The 27,436-nt window shown below is 40.6% G+C and overlaps 1 protein-coding gene across 5 annotated transcripts in view; it reads right to left on the bottom strand.

Annotated features, from left to right (window-relative positions):
* RNF168 (ring finger protein 168) overlaps positions 1–27,436 on the bottom strand; it is a 96,312-nt gene that overhangs the window by 9,885 nt on the left and 58,991 nt on the right. For 3 of the 5 annotated variants that reach the window (XM_073231443.1, XM_037013172.2, XM_037013171.2), the window contains one exon: positions 19,795–25,726. The exons of 1 other annotated variant lie outside the window; for it this stretch is intronic. In XM_073231443.1, coding sequence (XP_073087544.1) covers positions 24,767–25,726 — 960 coding nt within the window. In that variant the 3' untranslated portion in view covers positions 19,795–24,766. Of the gene's footprint in view, positions 1–19,794; positions 25,727–27,436 lie in introns of those variants that run through there. One more of the 5 variants, XM_073231445.1, reaches the window with a different exon arrangement.

Raw genomic sequence — 27,436 nt, 5'->3', positions numbered from 1 at the left:
CCCCCCGACAAACCCCATTACAGTACTGTCCATCAGCATAGTAAGATGCTGTAGAATCACTACTTGTATTCTCTGTGTTGCACAGCCCTCCCCATGCCACCCCCACAATTTATACATGCTAATCATAATGCTCCCTTTCTTTTTCCCCACCTTTATCCCTCCCTTCCCTCCCTCTCTCCCCAGTCCCTTTCCCTTTGGTAACTGTTAGTCCATTCTTAGGTTCTATGATTCTGCTGCTGTTTTGTTCCTTCAGTCTTTCTTTGTTCCTATAGTCTTTGGCTTTGAGGTGAGTCTCTTGTAAGCAGCATAGAGATGGGTCTTGCTTTTTTATCTATTCTATTATTCTGTGTCTTTTGATTGGTGCATTTGGTCCATTTACATTTAAGGTGATTATTGAAAGATATGTACTTATTGCCATTGCAGGCTTTAGATTTGTGGTTGCCAAAGGTTCAAGGTTAGCTTCTTTAGTATCTTACTGTTAAACTTAACTCACTTATTGAGCTATTTTAAACATTGTCTGGTCATTCATTATTTTTCTCCCTTCTTATTCCTCCTCCTCCATTCTTTATGTGTTGGTTGTTTTATTCTGTGCTCATTTGTGCTTCCTTTAACTGCTTTTGTGGGTAATTGATTTTATTTTTTGCCTTTAGTTAGTATTTGGTTGGTCTGCTTTCTTTGCTGTGATTTTATTTTCTCTGGTGACATCTATTTAGTCTTAGGAGTGCTCCCATCTAGAGCAGTCCTTCTAAAATACCATGTAGAGGTGGTTTGTGGGAGGCAAATATTCTCAACTTTTGCTTGTCTGGGAATTATTTAATCCCACCATCATATTTAAATGATAGTCGTGCTGGATACAGTATTCTTGGTTCAAGGCCCTTCTCTTTCATTGCATCAAATATATCATGCCATTCCTTCTGGCCTGTAAGGTTTCTGTTGAGAAGTCTGATGATAGCCTGATGGGTTTTCCTTTGTAGGTGACCTTTTTCCTCTCTCTAGCTGCCTTTAAAACTCTGTCCTTGTCTTTGACCTTTGCTATTTTAATTATGTGTCTTGGTGGTGTCCTCCTTGGGTTCTTTCTGTTGGGAGTTCTGTACACTTCCATGGTCTGATCGATTATTTCCTCCTGCAGTTTGGGGAAGTTTTCAGCAATTATTTCTTCAAATATACTTTCTATCCCTTTCTCTCTCTTTTCTTCTTCTGGTACCCCTATAATGCAGATATTGTTCCTTTTGGATTTGTCACACAGTTCTCTTAATATTGTTTCATTCCTGGAGATCCTTTTATCTCTCTCTGCGTCCGCTCCTATGCATTCCTGTTCTCTGGTTTCTATTCCATCAATGGCCTCTTGCATCTTATCCATTCTGTTTACAAATCCTTCCAGAGATTGTCTCATTTCTGTAATGTCCTTCCGGACATCATCCCTTAGCTCTTGCATATTTCTCTGCAGCTCCATCAGCATGGTTATGAGCTTTATTTTTAATTCTTTTTCAGGAAGACTGGTTAGGTCTATCTCCTTCTCAGGGTTTGCCTCTGTGATCTTGGTCTGTATCAATTTCTTCTGCCTTTTCATGGTGATAGATATATTTGTGGGGAGCTGGCGCGTGTGTTGGGTAAGAGAAAGTCCCTTCTTGCCAGTTTGTGGCCTTCCTCTCCTGGGGGAACAGCAGCCTCTAGTGGCTTGTGCTGGGCAGCTGCATGCAGATGGGGCTTCTGGTCTTGCCCGGCCGCTATGGAGTTTATTTCGCTCTGCAGTTGCTGTGGGCACGGCCTGCCTCAGGCTGCTTCTCCAATATGGCGGAGCTGCGTCAGAGGGGGAACAGGCAGGAGGCTGTTTATCACAGTGAGGGGCCTCCGAGCTCTGCTGTAGGGGTTTGGGCACCCAGAGTTCCCCGGGATTCCCAGCTGCTAGGCTAAGTGTCCCGGGGCACTTCTGTCCAGCTGTGGGGTCCCTGTCCCTTTAAGACTTTCAAATAGCACTCGCTTTTCTTTGTCCCGGGTGCGCTGGCTGCGGGGACCCGCTCACAGGTCTTACTGTCCTGTTTCCCTAGTTTCCAGCACCCCACACACACACTGTGTGTCTGCGCTCCGGTGCGGATGGCTGGGGCTGGGTGATTAGCAGTCCTGGGCTCTTTCTCCCTCCCTGTTGGGACTCCTCTCCTCCTGCTGGGAGCTGGGGTGAGGGGTGCTCAGGTCCCGTCGGGCTGGGGTTTGTATCTTACCCCCTTCGCAAGGCGCTGGGTTCTCGCAGGTGTGGATGTAGTCTGGCTGTTGTCCTGTGTCTTCTGGTCTCTCTTTTAGGATTAGTTGTATTTGTTGTATTTTCAAAAATATGTATGGTTTTGGGAGGAGATTTCCGCTGCTCTACTCACATGGCTATCTTGGTTCTCTCTGTGCCCATTTTTTAACTGGATTATTTGCTTTTCGTTTATTGAGGTGCATGAGCTCTTTATATATTTTGGATGTCAACCCTTTATCGGATCCATCATTTATGAATATATTCTCCCATATTGTAGGATGCTTTTTGGTTCTATTGATGGTGCCCTTTGCTGTACAGAACCTTTCCAGCTTGATATAGTTCCACTTGTTCATTTTTGCTTTTGTTTTCCTTGCCAAGGGAGATATGTTCATAAAGAAGTTGCTTATGTTTATGTCCAAGAGATTTTTGCCTATGTTTTTTTCTAAGAGTTTTATGGTTTCACAACTTACCTTCAGGTCTTTGATCCATTTCAAATTTACTTTTGTGTATGGGGTTAGACAATGATTCAGTTTCATTCTCTTACATGTAGCTGTCCAGTTTTGCCAACACCAGCTGTTGAAGAGGCTGTCATTTCCCCATTGTATGTCCATGGCTCCTTTATTGTATGTTAATTGACTAGACATGTTTGGATTAATATCTGGACTCTCTATTCTGTTCCACTGGTTTATGGGTCTGTTCTTGTGCCAGTACCAAATTGTCTTGATTATTGTGGCTTTGTAGTAGAACTTGAAGTTGGGAAGCAAGATCCCCCCTGCTTTATTCTTCTTTCTCAGGATTGCTTTGGCTATTCAAGGTCTTTTGTGGTTCCAAATGAATTTTAGAACTATGGGTTGCAGTTCGTTGAAGAATGCTGTTGGTATTTTATCAGGGATTGCATTGAATCTGTAGATTGCTTTAGGCAGGATGGCCATTTTGACAATATTAATTCTTCCTAGCCAAGAGCATGGGATGAATTTCCATTTGTTAGTGTCCTCTTTAATTTCTCTTAAGAGTGTCTTGTAGTTTTCAGGGTATAGGTCTTTCACTTCCTTGGTTAGGTTTATTCCTAGGTATTTTCTTCTTTTTGATGCATTTGTGAGTGGAATTGTTTTCCTGATTTCTCTTTCTGCTAGTTCATCATTAGTGTATAGGAAAGCAACAGATTTCTGTGTATTAGTTTTGTATCTTGCAACTTTGCTGAATTCAGATATTAGATCTAGTACTTTTGGAGTGGATTCTTTAGGGTTTTTATGTACAATATCATGTCATCTGCAAATAGGGACAGTTGGACTTCCTCCTTACCAATCTCGATGTCTTGTATTTCTTTGTTTTGTCTGATTGCTGTGGCTAGGACCTCCAGTACTATGTTGAATAAAGTGGGGAGAGTGGGCATCCTTGTCTTGTTCCTGATCTTAGGGGGAAAACTTTCAGCTTCTCACTGTTCAGTATGATGTTAGCTGTGGGTTTGTCATAAATGGCGTTTATTATGTTGAGCTACTTGCCCTCCATACCCATTCTATTGAGAGTTTTTTATCATGAATGAATGTTGAATTTTGTCAAATGCTTTTTCAGCATCTATGCAGATGACCATGTGTTTTTTATTTTTTATTTTTTATTTTGGTATCATTAATCTACAATTACATGAAGAACATTATATTTACTAGGCTCCCCCCTTCACCAAGTTCCCCCCACATACCCCTTCACAGTCACTGTCCATCTGTGTAGTAAGATGCTGTAAAATCACTACTTGTCTTATCTGTTTTGCACAGCCCTCCTCATGCCCCCCATGCACTATAGATGCTAATCATAAAGCCCTCTTTCTTTTTCCCCGTCCGCATCCCTCCCTTCCCACCCATCCTCCACAGTCCCTTTCCCTTTGGTAACTGTTAGTCCATTCTTGGGTTCTGTGACTCTGCTGCTGTTTTGTTCCTTCAGTTTTCCTTTGTTCTTATACTCCACATGTGAGTGAAATCATTTGGTACTTTTCTTTCTCCACCTGGCTTATTTCCCTGAGCATAATACCCTCTAGCTCCATCCATGTTGTTGCAAATAGTAGGATCTGTTTTTTTCTTATGGCTGAGTAATATTGCATTGTGTATATGTACCACATCTTCTTTATCCATTCATCTACTGATGGACATTTAGGTTGCTTCCATATCTTGGCTATTGTAAATAGTGCAGCAATAAACATAGGGGTGCATCTGTCTTTTTCAAACTGGAGTGCTGCATTCTTAGGGTAAATTCCTAGAAGTGGAATTCCTGGGTCAACTAGTATTTCTATTTTGAGCATTCTGAGGAACCTCCATATTGCTTTCCACAATGGTTGAACTAATTTACATTCCCACCAGCAGTGTAGGAGGGTTCTCCTTTCTCCTCAATCTTGCCAACATTTGTTATTGTTTATCTTTTTGATGATGGTAATCCTTACTGGTGTGAGGTGATATCTCATTGTGGTTTTAATTTGCATTTCTCTGATGATTAGCAGTGTGGAGCATCTTTTCATGTGCCTATTGGCCATCTGGCTTTCTTCTTTAGAGAACTGTCTATTCAGCTCCTCTGCCCATTTTTTAATTGGATTATTTGCTTTTTGTTTGTTGAGGTGTGTGAGCTCTTTATATATTTTGGATGTCAATCCTTTATCGGATCTGTCATTTATGAATATATTCTCCCATAATGTAGGATACCTTTTTGTTCTATTGATGGTGTCCTTTTTAGCTTGATATAGTCCCACTTGTTCATTTTTGCCTTTGTTTCCCTTGCCTGGGGAGATATATTCATGAAGAAGTCACTCATGTTTATGTCCAAGAGATTTTTGCCTATGTTTTTTTCTAAGAGTTTTATAGTTTCATGACTTACATTCAGGTCTTTGATCCATTTCGAATTTACTTTTGTATATGGGGTTAGACAGTGATCCAGTTTCATTCTCTTACATGTAGCTGTCCAGTTTTGCCAGCACCATCTGTTGAAGAGACTGTCATTTCCCCATTGTATGTCCATAGCTCCTTTATCGTATATTAATTGGCCATATATGTTTGGGTTAATGTCTGGAGTCTCTATTCTGTTCCACCTGTCTGTGGCTCTGTTCTTGTGCCAGTACCAAATTGTCTTGATTACTGTGGCTTTGTAGTAGAGTTTGAAGTTGGGGAGCGAGATCCCCCCCCACTTTATTCTTCCTTCTCAGGATTGCTTTGGCTATTCTGGGTCTTTGGCGGTTCCATATGAATTTTTGAACTATTTGTGCCAGTTCATTGAAGAATACTGTTGGTAATTTGATAGGGATTGCATCGAATCTGTATATTGCTTTGGGAAGGATGGCCATTTTGACGATATTAATTCTTCCTAGCCAGGAGCATGGGATGAGTTTCCATTTGTTAGTGACCTCTTTAATTTCTCTTAAGAGTGTCTTGTAGTTTTCAGGGTATAGGTCTTTCACTTCCTTGGTTAGGTTTATTCCTAGGTATTTTATTGTTTTTGATGCTATTGTGAATGGAACTGTTTTCCTGATTTCTCTTTCTATTAGTTCATTTTTAGTGTACAGGAAAGCTACAGATTTCTGTGTGTTAATTTTGTATCCTGCAACTTTGCTGAATTCCGTTTTTAGTTCTAGTAGTTTTGCAGTGGAGTCTTTAGGATTTTTTATGTACAATGTCATGTTTTCTGCAAATAGTGACAGTTTAACTTCTTCTTTACCAATCTGGATTCCTTGTATTTCTTTGTTTTGTCTAATTGCTGTGGTTAGGACCTCCAGTATTATGTTGGATAACAGTGGGGAGAGTGGGCATCCCTGTCTTTTTCTCGATCTCAGAGGAAAAGCTTTCATCCTCTTGCTGCTCAGTATGATGTTGGCTGTGGGTTTATCTTATATGGCCTTTATTATGTTGAGGTAGTTGCCCTCTATGCCCATTTTGTTGAGAGTTTTTATCATGAATGGATGTTGAATTTTGTCGAATGCTTTTTCAGCATCTATGGAGATGATCATGTGGTTTTTGTCCTTCTTTTTGTTGATGTGGTGGATGATGTTGATGGATTTTTTAATGTTGTACCATTCTTGCATTCCTGAGATGAATCCCACTTGGGCATGGTGTATGATCCTCGTGATGTATTTTTGAATTCAGCCTGCTAATATTTTGTTGAGTATTTTTGCATGTATGTTCATCAGGGATATTGGTCTGTAATTTTCTTTTTTGGTGTGGTCTTTGCCTGGTTTTGGTATTAGGGTGATGCTGGCTTCATAGAATGAGTTTGAATGTATTCCCTCCCTTTCTGTTTTTTAGAAAACTTTATGGAGAATGGGTATTATGTCTTCTCTATATGTCTGATGAAATTCAGTGGTGAATCCATCTGGCCCAGACCCCCAAGAATTTCCAGACAAACCAGGTCCCTGAACCTTGGTGCTATTCTCAGCCCATCCTTTCTCCTGTAGATGTTGCTGCAGTCTCAAAACTGCCCCTTCTAAATCTGAAAGAGAATCAGATGTGACCATAATATCATCAGCGTAGTAATACAACTACACCGTTTGTGGTTTCTTCCATGTGGCCAAGTCCTGGGCTACAAGTTCATGACAGACGGTGGGACTGTGGAGGTATCCCTGTGGAAGGATAGTAAATGTCCACTTCTGGCCTTCTCACATGAAGGCAACCTGTTCCTCCCTTCTCTGTGCTATGTCAATATAGAAGAAAGCATTAGCAGGGTCCGCAGCATAATGATCCATCCCTAGTTCATGACTGATTCTTTCCATAAGAGCTGCTCTAGAGGGGATAAAGGCATGCAAAGGAGGTGTGACTTTATTCAATTTCCTGTAATCCACAGTCATACACCAGGAGCTGTCTGGCTTTTTCACTGGTCACAGTGGGGGATTAAAAGGAGTATGAGTGGGCTTTATTATGTCCACCTTCTCCAACTCCTGTAGAGTTTCTCCAATTTCCGTGTCCCCCAGGGATTTATACTGCTTAGTATTTGTCACCTGCTGAGGTACAGGAAGAGCTACAGGTGGATACTGAGCATGTCCCCTCAGAACAACCTTTGCCACACATAACCTCAGTCTGAACTCAGCAGCAGTGGTCTGTAACCAGAGGCCCTTCAGGACATCTACTTTCAAAATATATCCTGGAATGGGAGAAATGTACATAGTATACTCCTTTGGGGGTAAACACCCTATCCCCAATGGGATTTGGGCTTTCTTCACTCTAACTGTCTCACCCCCATAGCCATCTATCACAGCAGGGGTCCCAGGGAAATGCTCAGGGTTGCCATAATTCAGAGAACATTCAGCAGCTGTGTCCACATGTTCTAGGATACATTGTACATTTTGGGGGACTGATGAATTGCTAATTCTACATGTGACCTCTGGTCCCCACGGTGGGGGCCTTGACCCTCCCTTCAGTCAAACTGCATCTCCCAATCATCCTCCTGTGGGGGTGAGGGCCCAGGCAGAGCCTGAGTACTGTCCCCAGGAAGCCTTACAGAGACACAGGCTGGACATGGGGTTTTGCCTCGTTTCCGTGTCCTGGACCTCAGCAGCTGGAACTGCTTGCTCTGTCTTTAATTGGTGCCACAGTTCTAATAAGATCCTATCGGATTGCCCATTAAGTTTTTCTTTCACTACCCCGGCTTCTATCAAACCAACCCACATCTGGGTCCTCAAGACCTTCACAGGGCCTTTTGCACCTTTCCTTTCAGTCATAGCCCATACTAAGTCCTCTCTGTGCCCCATTGTTTCTGGGTGGCCCACCAAGTATTTGTTCCAAATATTCCGTGCTCTTATTGCTTCAACCTCCCCCAGGTCTGCTAAAGTATGAGTAGCCTCACTTATGGGTTATGAGTATATGAGCCTCACTCATTATGTGGGGGGCAAGAATAGTCACTAGGGACCCAAAGAGAGATGGGGGAGGCGTATGAAGCACCAGGTTTCTCTTTCTTACAGTGAACAACTCCTCATCGTGGCCCTAGGGGGCCATATTATAGATGGAATTTTTCATGCCCAGCTTCTGTAACACCTGCTGGAGCTCTGCATATGTTTTCCAACTAGTGGATAAGTATGGTAAATCACTCTGATTAGGCCAAAGTGCCCTGATGGCAAGTGTCAGCCAATCCAGAAATGCCCAATTCTCTGAGGTGTGATGGGCACTTTGCAACTGCTGCTGGAGGGAAGGGTGAGTCATCAGGAAAGCCAATCTACCCATTTCATACCTCAACATAACAATGTTTTCCACCCCTATCTTCCAGAGATGCAAAAGCCACGTAGGCAGAGGTTCCACTGGCAGCCAAAAGTGGATGCTCATGTCCACCAGCTCATCCTGGGTATAGGACCAGAGCATGGAGTGCTGCACAACTTGGGGAGGGGGTGGCTTCTCCCCCTGAGTTTTTAATTACAATTGGGTGGGCCTTTAATATGGGAGAGGCTGGTGCTTTGGGCGGTGGCCTTGGCAACAGATCAGCTGAGGGCCCCACCCCTTCATCCTCTCCCAACATCTCCTCTATCATCCCCAGGGCTGAGGGCACTGCTTTTTCCTCCCCCTCCCCCATGGCCTCCTGCAATGTAGCTTTTCCTGCTGCCTCCGCCCTCACTGCTAATATATCTTCCAGGAGCTTGTCCTGTCTTCTCAATAACTGTTTCTCTTTCTTAAGGGCATCCCGTAGGTCATTGCCCAGCTCTTCCTGGCAATGCCAAAGTGTCTTTCTATCCTGGCAAAGTTTCTTTCTCTCCTCGGTAACCCTTTCCACCATCTTTGAGGAAAAGACATCCCACAATCCCAGCAGCTACATGGCCACTCAGGGCCTCTAAGCAGTCTTCTATTTCACAGAGGTCTAATTCCACAGCTTCTGGTGTCGCCACTCTTCCCCAGTTCTGGGGAAGGCCCCACCCATCTAGGAGGTACTTAACCCTAGGCCAGTTTCCCACTAGGGGCCTCCCCAATTGGAAGCCCCACAGATAGGGTGCTCCTGGGTGAAGCTGTACCCTCTACCACTGCAGCCACTGGGGCCTCCCCACCATCTCTAGAGGTAGCTTGGCCAAGGGTAGTACCCATGTGACACATTTCAGGTTCAGAAGTCCTGCCAACTATGGCCAGATGTAACTCCAGGGGAAAATCCCGGGGCAAAATAGCTGTGAAACCGAAATCAGTCAAAGGGAGAAATAAAGTGGGAGAGAACTGTTCACTGCTTACAAGCAGTTATCTACCTCTGCTTGCCATGTCTCTCGCCACCTGGCTGCAGCAAAAAAGGGGCCCAACCCAACCTCTCAGGTCCAGATATGCCCTTGCTGGCCCTTGTAATACCTATTGATATGGAGATGGACTACTTCTTTCCACCCCTTGGAAACACCTACTGATATGGAGATACACACTAAGGCCAGGTGAGAGTCTGGAAATATTGCAATTTTACCCACATTGACTAATGTCCAAGTTATAAAAGACCAATACATGTAAAACATCACAGAAGAAAGTGTCTTTCTGCCGTGATGCTGCTCCCATCCCTCCATAGGGGCTAAGGGAGGCTGCCCCAGCATGTGCCACTGTGGCGGGCAGGTTATGTTAGAGTGGAAAACAATCAAGGACTAAGGTAGAGGAACTGATCCAGGAGATCTGTCACCCCAGATAACTATGGACTAAGGTAGGGGAACTGATCCAGGAGATCTGTCACCCCAGATAACTATGGACTAAGGTAGGGGAACTGATCCAGGAGATCTGTCACCCCAGATAACTGTGCTACAATGTGAAGGAGATGTGGGAGCCAGGGAAGGATGTGGCTAAGTCCTCTCTGTGCCCCATTGTTTTTGTGTGGTCCATCAAGTATTACTAATATTTACTCTCATATTCCAGTGAATTTTCTTCCCTTTTCCTTTCAAGTCTCGGTCCCCTAGCCTTTCTCCTTAGTTCAGGATGACATGTGTACCTCACTTTCCCTGTCTTTGGAGTCTATGTCTATAAATTCCTTGTACGTAGGTAATTAAACCTTGGTTGTTTTTTTTCCTCCTGTTAATCTGTCTCATGTCAATTGAGTCTTAGCCCAGCTACAAGAACCTCAAGGGGTAGAAGAAAATTCTTCCTTCCAATACTTCTTTACCGTGGAGGGTTGAGGGGCAATATGTGGTATACTGGTTAGTAAGTTTAAGGAAAGAGTAGCAAGACCTCTTGTGAGAAGGTTTTTTGGGGGTGGCCATTCATGGGGACGAAAGGCCATTTTCAAGCTCAGCAGTTTCTCAGTCCCTGCCATCTGACCTTAGTTAACTATTGATGCATAACCCTGTGATCCTAGGGTCTTCAAACAACACAAATGTATTATTGCACGGTCAGGATTCTGGGCACAGCTTAACTCCATTTTCTGTTTAGAATCTCACAAGCTGCAATCAAGGGTTGGCCAGGGCTGGATTCTCCTTCGGAGGCTCCACGGGGGAAGGATCCGCTCCTTGCTTTCATGGTTACTGGCAGCGTTCAATTCCCTGCAGCAAAACTTCAGTTTTTGGCCGGCTCTTGGTTGGAGACTGCCCTCAGCTTCTAGAAGCCATTTATAGCTCCTTGCTAAGTGAGGCTCCCCAACGTGGCTTCAAACACTCTTTACTAGAACAAGCAACCTGGGCAGCCAAAGAGGACGTAGTAGGGATGAAGGGAAGTATCAAAGGATCCCCACAGTGGCCAATCTCAGAAAAACATCAGCAAGCTTTTGTCTTCAGAAGGCTAGGGTCCCACTCTCTGTGGAACTCCTGTGAACAGATCTGAGAGCAAGTACAGCTGGGCATAAGTGCTGGAGGGGGCGTCAGGGGGCAAGTAGAGAGGAAAGGTGAGGAAATGATAGAAGCTCAGTGATGGCAAATGAGAGGGGATCCCTTTTGAAAGCAGAGCAGTTACCCCTTGGTAGCAGCCACTGGTGATGAAGGGAAGGAAATGGCTGGAGGTAAGAGACTTTCAGAAACAGAATGGGGTTCTGGTTTATATAGAAAAATAACAATAGCCAGCATATTGTGAGAAAAAAAGAGCAAAGAGGGGTAACTTGCTTGTCATAAACTTCAGTCATTAAGTGGGCTATTAATGCATGAATGCATAGCATGCCAATGGACCAGAATAGGAAATCCAGATATAGAACCTTATATGTATAGGAATTTAATATATAATAAGTAGGCATCTGAGATTAGTGGCAATTACGCACTTTCTAAAAAATGCTGTTTTCCATAAACAATGGGAAAAGAGCCAGGCCATATCTTATTCCTTATGCCAGGTTAAACATCAAATGAGTCAAATATTGAAATATAAAAAATAAAACGACACACATATTGGGGGCAGGGGACAAGGGCGACACCTTTATAGTTGTGGAGAAAATCCTAACAAAAAATTTCAAAACTCATTTTTAAAAATTATTGCAAAATCAGTATGGCAAGACGAAAAGCCTCATAACCAAAGTTAAATGACAAATGACAAGCTGGTATCAAAGTATGAGATCAGCAGTCAATAACTGAGGCCCCAAATCTGAGTTTAGTGCTTATGTGAAGGGCAGGTATGCTGGTGGTCATGTGATCAGCCTTGCACAAAGCAAACTGATCTTACATAGGGAGGTATTAAGGTATTGTTTTGGAAGTGTGTTTAGTGGCTTGAGACAACTACTGATTAGCAGACTTTCAGACCAAACTCATTGGTTGGTTTTCACAGGTATGTTTAATGAACCACATTGTCATTGATTGATTAGACAAGTTTATAACCTGTTCTGGTGGATACTTATTACCATGGCTACAAAACAATCTTTTCCTTGGAGTGTAGGGTCTCTTTTATTCCCGTGGGGAAATTTTTTTTGTAACATATTACAAAGAAGGGGTCAATTTTCCTAATATATAAAGAGCCCCTAGGGTGGAGCCAAGATGGCAGCATGAATAGGACAGTAGGAATCTCCTCCTAAAACCATATATATTTTTGAAAACACAACAAATACAACTAATCCTAAAAGAGAGACCAGAAGACACAGGACAACAGCCAGACTACATCCACACCTGCGAGAACCCAGTGCCTGGTGAAAGGGGTAAGATACAAGCCCCGGCCCGGCGGAACCCAAGCGCCTCTCACCCCAGCTCCTGGTGGGAGGAGAGGAGTCGGAGCGGGGAGGGAGAGGGAGCCCAGGACTGCTAAACACCCAGCCCTAGCCATCCGCACCAGAGCGCAGACACAGTGCATGCATGGGGTGCTGGAAACTACGGAAGCAGGACAGTAAGACCTGTGAGCGGGTCCCAAAGCTGGTGACCCTGTGACAAAGAAAAGCGAGTGCTTTTTGAAAGTCTTACCTAAAGGGACAGGGACCCCACAGCTGGACAGAAGCATCCCAGGTCACAGTCCAGCAGCTAGTAATTCCAGGGAACTCCGGGCGCACAAACCACCTGGGCAACAGCTCTGAGACCCCTCACAGAGGTAAACAGCCAAACAGCCCCCCATCCATTACCCCTCCGGGGCCCCACCATAGCAGAGCAGAAGCCTGAGGCTGGCCATGCCCACAGCAAGGGAGCTTCCACCATACTGGCCAGGCAAGATACAAAGACCCAGTCTACACGCAATTGCCCAACACAAGCCAATAGGGGTCGCAGTTGTCCCAGTAAAGAGGCCAGGAGCAAGTGGAAAGCCTTAGCTCTCCCACATGACAGAAAGCCAATAGCTCACCACCTATCAACATGAAAAGGCAAAAAATTTGATCCAGACAAGACTACCCCAGACAGCTTTGACATATTCTACATCTTCCCCTGAAAAGGAACCCGGGAAGATAGATTTAACCAGTCTTCCTGAAAAAGAATTCAAAACAAGTCATAACCATGCTGATGGACTTGCAAAGAAATATGCAAGAACTAAGGAGGGAGAACACAGAAATAAAACAAGCTCTGGAAGGACTTCAAAACAGAATGGACGAGATGCAAGAGACCATTAATGGACTAGAAAACAGAGAACAGGAACGCAGAGAAGCTGATGCAGCGAGAGATAAAAGGATCTCCAGGAATGAAAGGATTTTAAGAGAACTGAGTGACCAATCAAAATGGAACAATATCCGCATTATAGGGGTACCAGAAGAAGAAGAGAGAAAAAGGGATAGAAAGTGTCTTTGAAGAAATAATCGCTGAAAACTTCCCCAAACTAGGGGAGGAAATGGCCTCTCAGGCCACAGAGGTACACAGAACTCTCATGACAAGGGATCCAAGGAGGGCAACACCAAGACACATAATAATTAAAATGGCAAAGATCAAAGACAAGGACAAAGTATTAAAGGCAGCCAGAGAGAAAATGAAGGTCACCTACAAAGGAAAACCCATCAGGCTATCATCAGACTTCTCAACAGAAACCCTACAGGACAGAAGAGAATGGCATGATATACTTAATGCAATGAAACAGAAGGGCCTCAAACCAAGATTACTGTATCCAGCACGACTATCATTTAAATATGATGGTGGGATTAAACAATTTCCAGACAAGCAAAAGTTGAGGGAATTTGCCTCCCACAAACCACCTCTACAGGGCATCCTACAGGGACTGCTCTAGATGGGAGCACTCCGAAAAAGAGCACAGAACAAAACACCCAACATATGAAGAAGGGAGGAGGAGGAATAAGAAGGGAGAGAAATAAAGAATCATCAGACCGTGTTTATAATAGCTCAATAAGCGAGTTAAGTTAGACAGTAAGATAGTAAAGAAGCTAACCTTGAACATTTGGTAACCACAAACTTAAAGCCTGCAATGGCAATAAGTACATACCTTTCAATAATGACCCTAAATGTAAATGGACTGAATGCACTGATCAAAAGACACAGAGTAATAGAATGGATAAAGAAGGAAGACCCATCCATATGCGGCTTACAAGAGACTCACCTCAAACCCAAAGACATGCAAAGACTTAAAGTCAAGGGATGGAAAAAGATATTTCATGCAAACCACAGAGAGAAAAAAGCAGGTGTTGCAATACTAGTATCAGACAAAATAGACTTCAAAATAAAGTAACAAAAGATAAAGAAGGACATTACATAATGATAAAGGGCTCAGTCCAACAAGAGGATATAACCATTATAAATATATATGCACCCAATATAGGAACACCAAAATATGTGAAACAAATACTAACAGAATTAAAGGAGGAAATAGAATGCAATGCATTCATTCTGGGAGACTTCAACACACCACTCACTCCAAAGGACAGATCCACAGACAGAAAATAAGTAAGGACACAGAGGCACTGAACAACACACTAGAACAGATGGACCTAATAGACATCTACAGAACTCTACATCCAAAAGCAACAGGATACACATTCTTCTCAAGTGCACATGGAACATTCTCCAGAATAGACCACATACTGGGCCACAAAAAGAGCCTCAGTAAATTTCAAAAGATTGAAATCCTACCAACTAACTTTTCAGACCACAAAGGCATAAAACTAGAAATAAGCTGTACAAAGAAAGTAAAAAGGCTCACAAACACATGGAGGCTTAACAACACGCTCCTAAATAATCAATGGATCAATGACCAAATCAAAATGCGGATCTAGCAATATATGGAAACAAACGACAACAACACAAACCCCCTGTACTGTGGAATACAACAAAAGCAGTCTTAAGAGGAAAGTATATAGCAATCCATGCATATTTAAAGAAGGAAGAATAATCCCAAATGAATGGTCTAATGTCACAATTATCGAAATTGGAAAAAGAAGAACAAAAGAGGCCTAAGGTCAGCAGAAGGAGGGACATAATAAAGATCAGAGAAGAAATAAATAAAATTGAGAAGAATAAAACAATAGCAAAAATCAACGAAACCAAGAGCTGGTACTTCGAGAAAATAAACAAAATAGATAAGCCTCTAGCCAGACTTATTAAGAGGAAAAGAGAGTCAACACACATTAACAGAATCAGAAAGGAGAAAGGAAAAAATCACGACGGACCCCACAGAAATACAAAGAACTGTAAGAGAGTACTATGAAAACCTATATGCTAACAAGCTGGGAAATCTAGGAGAAATGGACAACTTCCTAGAAAAATACAACTTTCCAAGAGTGACCCAGAGAGAAACAGAAAATCTAAACAGACCAATTACCAGCAAGGAAATTGAAACAGTAATAAAAAAACTACCAAAGAACAAAACCCCCTGGGCCAGATGGATTTACCTCAGAATTTTATCAGACATACAGAGAAGACATAATACCCATTCTCCTAAAAGTTTTCCAAAAAACAGAAGAGGAGGGAATACTCCCAAACTCACACTATGAAGCCAACATCACCCTAATACCAAAACCAGGCAAAGACCCCACCAAAAAAGAAAACTACAGACCAATATCCCTGATGAATGTAGATGCAAAAATACTCAACAAAATGTTAGCAAACCGAATTCAAAAATACATCGAAAGGATCATACACCATGACCAAGTGGGATTCATCCCAGGGATGCAAGGATGGTACAACATTCAAAAATCCATCAACATCATCCACCACATCAACAAAACGGACAAAAACCACATGATCATCTCCACAGACGCTGAAAAAGCATTCGATAAAATTCAACATCCATTCATGATAAAAACTCTCAACAAAATGGGTATAGAGGGCAAGTACCTCAACATAATAAAGGCCATATATGACAAACCCACAGCTAACATCATACTGAACAGCGAGAAGCTGAAAGCTTTTCCTCTGAGATCGGGAAGAAGAGAGGGATGCCCACTCTCCCCACTGTTATTCAACATAGTACTGGAGGTTCTAGCCACAGCAATTAGACAAAACAAAGAAATACAAGGAATCCAGATTGGTAAAGAAGAAGTTAAACTGTCACTATTTGCAGATGACATGATCTTGTACATAAAAACCCTAAAGACTCCACTCCAAAACTACTAGAGCTAATATCAGAATTCAGCAAAGTTGCAGGATGCAAAATTAACACACAGAAATCTGTGGCTTTCCTATACACTAACAATGAACTAATAGAAAGAGAAATCAGGAAGACAATTCCATTCACAATAGCATCAAAAACAATAAAATACCTAGGAATAAACCTAACCAAGGAAGTGAAAGACTTATACCCTGAAAACTATAAGACACTCTTAAGAGAAATTAAAGAGGTCACTAACAAATGGAAACTCATCCCATGCTCCTGGCTAGGAAGAATTAATATCGTCAAAATGGCCATTCTTCCCAAAGCAATATATAGATTCGATGCAATCCCTATCAAATTACCAACAGCTTTCTTCAATGAACTGGAACAAATAGTTAAAAAATTCATATGGAAACACCAAAGACCTCGAATAGCTAAAGCAATCTTGAGAAGGAAGAATAAAGCGTGTGGGGGGGAATCTCGCTCCCCAACTTCAAGCTCTACTACAAAGCCACAGTAATCAAAACAATTTAGTACTGGCACAAGAACAGAGACACAGACCAATGGAACAGAATAGAGACTCCAAACATTAACCCAAACATATATGGTCAACTAATATTCGATAAAGGGGCCATGGACATACAATGGGGAAATGACGGTCTCTTCAACAGATGGTGCTGGCAAAACTGGACAGCTACATGTAAGAGAATGAAACTGGATCACTGTCTAACCCCTTACACAAAAGTTAAATTCGAAATGGATCTAAGACTTGAATTAAGTCTTGAAACCATAAAACTCTTAGAAAAAAACATAGGCAAAAATCTCTTAGACATAAACATGAATGACCTCTTCTTGAACATATCTCCCCGGGCAAGGGAAACAAATGTAAAAATGAACAAATGGGACTATATCAAGCTGAAAAGCTTCTGTACAGCAAAGGACACTGTCAATAGAACAAAAAGGTATCCTACAGTATAGGAGAATATATTCGTAAATGACAGATCCGATAAAGGGTTGACATCCAAAAAAGAGCTCACACACCTCAACAAACAAAAAGCAAATAATCCAATTAAAAAATGGGCAGAGGAGCTGAATAGACAGTTCTCTAAAGAAGAAATTCAGATGGCCAACAGACACATGAAAAGATGCTCCACATCGCTTGTCATCAGAGAAATGCAAATTAAAACCACAATGAGATATCATCTCACACCAGTAAGGATGGCTACCATCCAAAAGACAAATAACACCAAATGTTGGCGAGGTTGTGGAGAAAGTGGAACCCTCCTACACTGCTGGTGGGAATGTAAATTAGTTCAACCATTGTGGAAAGCAGTACGGAGGTTCCTCAAAATAGAAATACCATTTGACCCAGGAATTCCACTTCTAGGAATTTACCCCAAAAATGCGGCACTCAGTTTGAAAAAGACAGATGCACCCCTATGTTTATCACTGCACTGTTTACAATAGCCAAGATAGGAAAGCAACCTAAATGTCCATCAGTAGATGAATGGATAAAGAAGATGTGGTACATATACACAATGGAATATTACTCAGCCATAAGAAAAAAACAAATCCTACTATTTGCAACAACATGGATGGAGCTAGAGGATATTATGCTCAGTGAAATAAGCCAGGTGGAGAAAGACAAGTACCAAATGATTTCAGTCATGTGGAGTATAAGAAAAGAAAACTGAAGGAACAAAATAGCAGCAGAAGCACAGAACCCAAGAATGGACTAACAATTACCAAAGGGAAAGGGACTAGGAAGGACGGGTGGGGAGGGATAAGGGTGGGAAAAGAAAGGGGGCATTACGATTAGCATGTATAGTGTTAGGGGGGCACAGGGTGGGCTGTGCAACACAGAGAAGACAAGTAGTGATTTTACAGCATCTTACTATGTTGAAGGATAGTGAGTGTGAACAGGGATGTGAGGGGGACTTGGTGAAGGGGGGGAGCCTAGTAAACATAATGTCGTTCATGTAATTGTAGATTAACGATACCAAAATAAAAAAAAATAAAAATAAAAAGAGCCCCTAGAAGTTGGGAAGAAAGCCTAACAACTCCACAGAAGAATACGCAAATAATGCAAACAGAAAAATAAATACAAAATAGGCCTAGAACTTTGAGAGAAAAAAATCCCATGACCTCATTAAAAGTAAATTTTCTGTAGTAATTGCTCTCAAAAGACCCTGCAAAAAACCGCAAACCACATTCCATAGAGTTAAGGTAAAATGTCAAAATTACTCTGATATTTAAAGATAATTTAATGAAAAAGGCCCCAAATTTAGAATAATGTTTCAGAAAAATACATGATACATATATATTTTTAAGCTAAAGAAAATAGGTATGGTTTGGTCTGCTCTCATCATTGTGGTGGCTTTTCCTATTATGCAACATTAAAATTGTCCCTTCTTCCCTTCTAAAGACCCAAGTCTTAGGCAATTAAACCTTTTATCAATGCTGAAGGAATTTTCTTTTGAAAATGAACTAGGTAGTGTAATTTTGAGCTTTAAATATTTTCTAAGCATTTTCCAATATAAAGAATCAAGTAATTTTTTTGTTTACAAGGTACTTTCCCAAACAACTATTCTTGAGATCCTGAGTAGTTGTATAAATCACAATACTTTAAGTTCTTTGGGAGTGAAAAGATTCTCACGTTAAAACCAAATTGATTTAGTATAATCAGTGCCTCTTGGTAAAATTATTATGCAATTCTTCTGTCATTTGATTTTCTGCAATAGGCTTGCTCTGGAGTTACTATGATCTATTTCACTCACTCAAATGTCTTCCTTTAAATCTTATCATGGTGTTCTATTATTTCTGAGGCGCACCCTCCTAAGAGCTCAGGGAATTTAGTGATGCCCAAGACCTGGATGTTCTACAGAAAATTCAGAGTCTGGTACTTGGCATCCCTGTAGGTGAGGAATTGTTAAGCTGGTAGGGATTCGGTACAATGGTGGTGGCTTTAGGTGATTGTGTATGGTGTGGCAGACACAAACCTTACTGTCTAATCATTGCTCTGGTCAAGCTGGGGACACTTGGATAGAATCAGGGCAACAGAAATCAAATAACCAGGAGGGCTCTCCAGTTTTCCTCTATGGCTCCTTAGTGAGGTTTTACCTCTCCTGGGCATTTGTGTTTAAGCCGATATTTTGCATTTTTTCCCTCCTCCTGAGCTCATTCTAGTAACCCAAACCGAGCTTGTTCCCCAGCTTTGAGGGTGGCAATCAGTTCCTGCAGTTATCTTTGTGCTCAGGGTTCCTTTTGCTCCAAAACCTAATCAATTACCCATACAGTATACCCTCTGTTGAAATTCCTATTGTGGTTTTTGTTTTCTTATTTGGATCTCAAGCAATACATCCAGTATAACCTACCTTTTCTAGTATAAACTGAGCAGAGGGTGAGGTCTCATCCCGATCCTGGGACTCAGCAAAGTCCATGGTCAGTCAGCCTAACCTCCAGGAAAAAAAGAGACACCCAACCTTTTTTTTGGTCTTAAGAGATATGGAGGGATACAAAAAGTGGACACTCACTTTATGATCCCCAACTGGAGAAAGTTTTCTGAATTGAACTAGTTTCGCAGATAGAGCCTAACTGGAGCTGCCAGGGACCACAAAAGCCAAGGTGAAGGAGAATGTGAAGTAAGGAAACTATGTTGAACTCAGGGTCCATGTTCTCCAAACCCTATCAAGACAAGGCAAAACATTCTGGGGTTGGGGGGTGGGGGGTAAAAAGCCAGGCTCAAAATTTTAAGTCGTATTTATTAAGATTTCTACTCAGTAAAAAGAAATGGCTAAACATATGGCAGTAGCTCAACTGCCATCTTTTTAATCTCCTGAAGTTATTAGCATTTTATACCCCATTATGCATACCAAATAAGGCAGCCACAAAGTACTCCCTAAGAACTGGTTTCCTCTAGGGACAAGGTCTCCTGTGACACAGGGAGCTGTGGACACATCTAGCAGAAGTGAGTGGAGTCTTCATCAGTAGACAAAAGATAACTGCAATTCCTTGGATGCCATATCTAGGGACTCACGGGAGCACAGTCACTGGATGGAGGGAGACTCTTCCCAAAGTGGGAATGGTGGAGGCGGGGTGAAGAACAGTCAGGGGAAGGAACTTATGAAGGTTCTTTTTTGAGTCAGGGCCTATGTCAGGTCCTCTATAATACTTAACTCTTGACAGTAACTTGGTTACATGACTCCCATTCATAAATTAAGAAAGCAAGGTAATGAAAGCCCAACTAAGGTCATACAGGTAGAAACCAAGGTTAAGGACGGAATTCTCTTCCCTCCTGCACTGTATACCCTTGGTCCAAACTCATGCACAAATTACTAGTTCCAAATTAAATTCCTTATGGATTAAATATTTGTGAACTAAGGAATCTAAAAGCCATTTAAAACTATTCTTTAATCACAGGCTCTATAGAAACAGGTGGCATGTGGTGCTGGCCACTGGGATATAGTTCACAGATGCAGGGCTGGGGCTCTCAACGGACGCCTTGGTGTGTTCCACGGGCCTCCTGCCCCTGCTAGGGCCTGAACTCTAGTCTTCTGTCTTCACCAGCATTGTTGAGTCTGAAGACATCTTTCTGCTTTTCAAGCTTTTAGGCTCTGCCTTGACCAGTTTCAAAGTTCTGCAATTATCTTGATGGGAAAGCCAGCTCTGTGTTTGATGACCTTCAAGTTCCAATATTGTCACTCCAGCTTCATGAGGCCAAGTGCTCTGCCAGTTTCTGTTCATCAGCAGCAGCTCTAATCCTTGTCCTGGATTCAGAACAGGAACATGCTACCAGCAAAACCACCTTTCAGTTGCAAACATCAGTTCACCTCTTAATTCTCCCTTCTCTAGAATCTTAGCTCCTAAATTTAGTCCTCATTATTTCAGTAATTCTCTGATGCTTTTAAGTAGACAATTTTACATTTTTATCTGGCTTTTCTCATTGTTCTCAGCAGGATTGTAGGTCTGCTGCAATGCTACCTGAAAGGCATAATTTTTGCTTTCAAATAAATTTAAAAAATAGTATAAAGCTAAATAAATTCAGTCATTCACAATGCTATTCCCAAAAATTCACAATGCTATTTTTTTCACACTGAAAAAGCATTTCTGAATTAAAATTTAAAGGCAAAGAAAGACCATCTAGAGTGTTGTTGGCTGAGATGCATAAGCTTCCCTTATCCTGCAATACTTTTAAGATCATTTAAAGTTTGACTAGATGATATACTGAGTATGATTGGAAAGTTCAGAAAGTATAAAATAGTAGATACTCATTCTTCCACTCCTATCTCCCAGCCACCCAGGTTCTCTCCACAGCAATGCCTGTTTCTTTCCAGAGATAATTTACGCAAATATATACACATATATATTTTTGACAAATAGTTGCACACTATATATGCTATTCTACATCTTGTATTTTTAATTCTGTATCTTCTAGTTCTTTTCATACCCATAAAGTGGTTTTTTTTGTTTAATCACTGTATAGTGTTCCACTGTATCATTTATCTAGTGTCTATTGATGCATTAAGGTTGTTGCTAAGCTTATTACAAAAAATGCCACACAAACATGTTCTGCACATACCAGTCTAAACACATGTGAAGACAGCTTTAAGAAATTTCTAGAGATATAGTTACCAAGTTTAACTCCATTGGAATTTTTAATTTTGTATTCATATACCAAGCAACATGAGTGCCAATTTCCCCACATTCTTGCCAAGGAAAAAATCCCACACATATACACACAAAAACAAAAGCACCTTCCTCTTTACGAATGGTAGAAAAATACTAGCATTAATGTAAGTGATATTCATATTTTTGCATATTTAAGAGCCATTTATCTTTCCTGAGAACTGTTTCTTTGGGAACATAAGCTTTTCTAATTTTCCTTGTTTGTTACCATTTTTTAATGTATCAGCAGTAACTTTACATAAAGGAAATTTAGCTCTTTGTGAATTGCATCTATTTCCTCTCCAGTTTGCCAAGTCCTCCAATTTTCCTTTGATCGTTATATAGAACTTTTAATTTTTATTTTTAATTGTGGTAAAATATAAATGTCCACTTTATTTCTTATGATTATTTTACTTTTCAGATTCTAAACCTCTGCAGTTTTAGTACTTCCTGTGAAACAAAATACTCATACCCCTTCCACAACAATGAGAAGAAAAAGTAAAACATCCTAATGACCAACATAGAACATCAGTTTCTAATGAAAAGGCATACATACATGGCAGGACTACCAGAAAGCCTAACAGAGAAATTAAAATTTACCTTAAAACCAACTTTAGTCAGGAAGACGTCTTCACAGACGAATCAGTGGTTAAATATATAAATCCTAAATTGTCACACTATTTTCCCCCCTTTTTGGTCATGGGCTATTCCAGGAAGATTTAATTACATAACTTTTAATTTGAGGAGTTCTGGCAATGTCTACCCTAAAACGTAAAGTGAAATTGCTCTTAGAAAAATACTACTTTGATGATAATAGATTTTAGTTTATTTTAGACAGATTTGGTTAGTTTCTGACTACACTTCATTACAGTTATTACTCAGAAGGCAATCACCTTTTTTTTAAAAAGGGCAAACTAGGGCATAGAAGCCACAGGGCATAAATCTGCAAAAGCTAACCTTTTCAAAGAATATTGCTTTCCTCTCACCAAATTTACATTTCCCTGTATGGCCCGGGAAGATGGCTGGTTAGCTAGAGACGGGTAAGATTCCTCAAGGGAGGAACAACCTAAGACAGGCACAGTCACAGGGGGTCCATCAGGTGAGAAATTGGGGGTCAACAGAGGTGAGGCTTAGAACCTCACCTCCCCCGCCCACCCCCGGTTTTGAGAGAAATCTTCTGCATCCGTGGATGTTTTGCTGCCCTTGTCTAGCTTGGTTTAATACTTAGTCTATAGGCACACACCTGATCATCTACACTTGCCTTCTTATAGTACTAACTTATGCTTTCTATCTTTATCTTGCATCTACCTACCACTTCAGCATTTTATTTAAAAGAAATAATAAAATAAAATAAGGGAGAAATATGGGATTCATATATAAATCAAGTATAAAAATCAAATGAATAATCATATCTGACTTGATTGTTTATAGTTCATGATGCGTGATCAAAACCGAAAGTTTCTGTGATATGACTGCCCTGGCACTGTTCAACATGTAAGAACTTATTCACTATGTAAGAACTTGTTCACCATGTAAGAACTTGTTCGTTATGCTTCAGAAGATTGGAGACTGTTGAGAATTAGGCTTGGGGTTGATTAATGATTGTGCATTGAGTCCCCTATACAGAATTTTATTGTTGTAAACAACCATTTGATCAATAAATATGAGAGGTGCCCTCTCAAAAAAAAAAGGGCGAACTAAATTTTAAGTTAGCATCAAAATTCCACCCATAATTACCCAATATTGAAATAGATACCATCAAATATGCAAAGATTAACAGAATTTCAGTTATAAGAAATTTGGAGGGGAAAAAAACCTCAATAATGTATAAAAATTTTGACAAATTTAAGCTAGCATTTTCTGTAGGACATTTTATTGTATTTTTACCTTAAAAGGATGGATAATAGACAACAGAAATGCTGTTAAAACTGTTATTGTTTGCTCAGTTATTCATATTAATAAAACAAAAGATTAATAGTCAAATTTCACGAAAGGACGTCATTGCCTTCTGATTTAACTTTCAAGGGTAAGACAGGGCAAAACCCAAGTATTATACTTTTAATTTTTGTCCATCAATACAAGTAAGTCAGTATCAGTACAACTGATGACATGGAAATAAACATGGTTAAGTCTCAAGTTCCACAACATAGGGTATTGTGATATAACTCTCCTACAGTAAATTCCAATTTTATTTTTTATGGAAGAGCAGATTAACAGAAATGTGCATCTTCAAAATTTCAAGTAATTCAGTAACTAATTTTGATGGTGACACTAGAAACTATGGTGTGAAAGCTGTAAAACCCAAATGTTTTGTGTCATTGTTTTAGCTAAGAAAGGACGAGAGAGATTGCTCTGCCAAACTACACCTGCTACTCCATCCTGGCCCGAGTTTCTGATCAGTCACTCAGTCCATGCTTCCCAACTGTCAATCTACCCAACCCAGCCTCATCCCAACTCTTTAACTCCTTTTGCATCAAGCATCTAGTTTCCTGTTAATAATATATTCATAACTTTTGTGATTTCATGTTCATCTAACCCATTTGAAATCAAAGAAAATGCTATAATGCTCAAAATAACTGAAAAAGATGGAAACTGGATTACTTTAGTGTTAGGGAAGATGAATTTCAAGTATATGGAAAAATAGCAAGAAAACTTAGATTTCAAACCCTGCCTGGATTCCTTAACTACTTGGTATAATGTAATATTGCTTTAATTACTAGTCAGGACAAAAGGTGAGCAAAGGCCATAAAACATGCACTTTGAGGAAAGAGAATGGCACTTCAAAGATTTCTTGGGAGTTGGCCAAAGCATTTTATACCCGTAAGGTATGGCATATCAGTTATCATGAAGGAAATGGTTGGCACTCTTTATGACTGAGTTAGTAGAAGCATATTTCTATATTCCTCCCTTACAACCCCACAGTCCTTTAATTAAGGACAAGAAATGTGTCCAGAGAGGAATTAATGAAAAATTTATAGATTCAATGATAGAAAGGAGTTTCCCAATCCTACTTTACCAGAGTATAGAACACCCATCTTTTACCCATGCATTACTTTGTGTACCTCTGAAACATCTGAAAAATACTTTTCTGTGACTTATTAGGCTGTAGGGAACGAGTATTTTTAGATACACTACAATTATCTCTAGTAGAATTTGGCATCTTTCTTCCACCAACATCAACCGAATGTTTCAACTGAACCTTAAAAGAAGGTTGCCAATTCTCATTTTTTGAGCCTCTGTGAGGTTTTGGATCCTCTGTATCAGTTTGCCTTTTGAAGTTCCTATCTTCGGAATTCTTCCTCTGTCCATTTTGCACTTTGCTTGGAGGTGAGGACGTAGGACGCAACTGATACTGACCTGGGGATCCTTTTTGCCGGTTTGGCGTCACTTGTTCTTTATCTACCTCTTTCTGAAGCTGCAATGCTAATAACCTGTCCTGTTCTTCTTGTTTATGTCTCTCAAAAAGCAAATGTTCCAAATCTATCAGTTTTTGGGCAAAATTCATTTCTGTTTCCTCTTGGTCTGAGGAAGCTTTGGGGATTGTTTTCTTTCTTTTTGCAGAAAAGCATGGATCCCCGACTCCTTCAAACGAAGATTCCTGGTTTTTTCTTTTGGAAATATCTTTACTGATTAGTAGGTGAGACCCTTCATTTTCTGTTTCAACTGTGTTATTTCCAATTACCTGAGTTATACCTGATATAGTACACCCATTCTCTGTTTTGTCATAATTATTAACTGCAGCTTCTCCAGAGCAGGGAACTCTGGCTTTAGGTCCCACATGATCTACGACACATAACTCTTCATCATGATTGCTTAGACTTGTTTTGAGTTTTCCTTCAAGGCACCATTCTGTACCAGTCGCATATACCTGAGGCAAAGGGGACTCTATTGAAGACTTTGCACCTTGTTCTGGAATTTCAGGGTGCATTTGCAGAGAAAGTGTTGGCATATCTTCTTCAATTTCTATGTCTTGCCATGTAGGGCTTTTTACGTCATTACCGTCAGTTTCCTGAAGAAAACAGAAAAAGAGTGGGTGAACCAGGGGAAAACATCATGTCATAATATTTAAGTCGAATTATACTGGTGTCATAGTTGAGTGGTCACCTTAAGGTGTTAGTATTACTACTAAGGTTATTAATTCTTAATACTGTTTTTATTCTGTGTGTCAATTTAGATTAAAGTATTTCTTCATTTTCACTCCCAGGAAAATCTACAGATTTAAAATCCACAAGCTAGATTCTACACATGGCTAATACATATGGTCAATTCTACATATGGAGAGGCACCAGGGCCTGAACTCTCTTTCACCTTATGAACTTCCTCTAGTCCAGGTGTTAACTCTTTTTTGTGGCATGGACTCTCCTCCTTTCAGCATTTTGGCGAAGCTTACAGACCTCTTCTGAGAATATTTTTAAATATGAAAATAAATACATGGAATTACAAAGGCAATAATTTATATTGCAACAATTATTAAAATATTAAAATGTATGATGTAATAATGTGTATCAATACACTGAAGGTAAGATCTAGTGGAAAATCTAGTAACCTGTAATATTGAAGTAGGATGGGCATAAATGATATTTCAAGAAATCTGCGACAAACATAATGCATGAACAACCTGTGCTCTCCTAGGACGACAGAGTCACAGGGCACTGGCAACAGTACCATGGTTTGCTGTCTATGTTCATAACTAAAGGACACACGAAAATAAGTAGTTAGGTCAAAGTAGAGATCTACAACTTCTTCCATCTAGTTCATATGTACTCCCTGGATTCTAACCATGCACCTTAGGTGAAGAATCCTTGCTTTTGCCAGTATAGTTCTTCTCATTTATAGGTTTTAGGTAAGTCAAAATCTAAGATTATTTTTGACCATGAAAAAGCCTTAAGAAGAAAGGCTTCAATGAATCTTCCTGAGAACAAAAATTAATCCTTGTTGGATATCTTAAATCTGTTCTTTTACCTACTTTGCTTCATTTATCATTCCTAGTAGTATTTCTTATGAACCAGTGTGGTTTACATTGGACAAATTCTAGGTTGCTTACCTAGCTTTGCTGTGAATTTGTGAACACCAGGGTAGGAAGAATATCACAGCCCTATGATGCCTTTCCCACCAACCGTCAGTTCCTGTATGAGCCAGATCATCTGGATTTGAATCTTCCCTTTATTATCTCTACTTAAGGGACTTTGGGCAAGTCTCTTATTTGTGTGCCTCAGCTTTCTCAACTGTAAAATGGGCACAAGGATAGCTTAAAGAGTGGGTGGTTGTCATGACGATTAAAGATACATAATTTGGCACATAATGTCCATTAAATGATAGGTGCTATATAAAACTACCTTGTTAAACTAGAAAAATTTTAAGAACCTGTGAGTAAAGAGTTAATGAAACCTCTATATAACTTGTATGCAGGCAACAGACCTTGGTGTCAGGTCACCTTTCCTAGTTTTGTTTTCCTGGAAACATGACAAAATGGAATGACACCTGTGTTACCAGGTCATATAACTTATGGTAAAAGTGACCCTCATTGGTCAACTGCATCTACACTAGGAGAACTCTGAGTGATCTATGAACATCTAGCGGGAAGACAAAGCTTAGGGCTTCCATAAGTGACCTGCAACTCTTTTGACTGGGTGTGATTCTTACCAGGACCCCTGGAAGCTACACCCATGGGTTATTAAAACAAATAATTGACTCTTATGGGTCCTGGGGCTTGTAGGCC

This window comes from Manis javanica, chromosome 3, assembly GCF_040802235.1.
Source record: "Manis javanica isolate MJ-LG chromosome 3, MJ_LKY, whole genome shotgun sequence".
In the NCBI taxonomy this organism is placed as follows: Eukaryota; Metazoa; Chordata; class Mammalia; order Pholidota; family Manidae; genus Manis; species Manis javanica.
The sequence above is the reverse complement of the archived record's forward strand: the minus strand, read 5'-3'. Positions and strand labels throughout refer to the sequence as shown.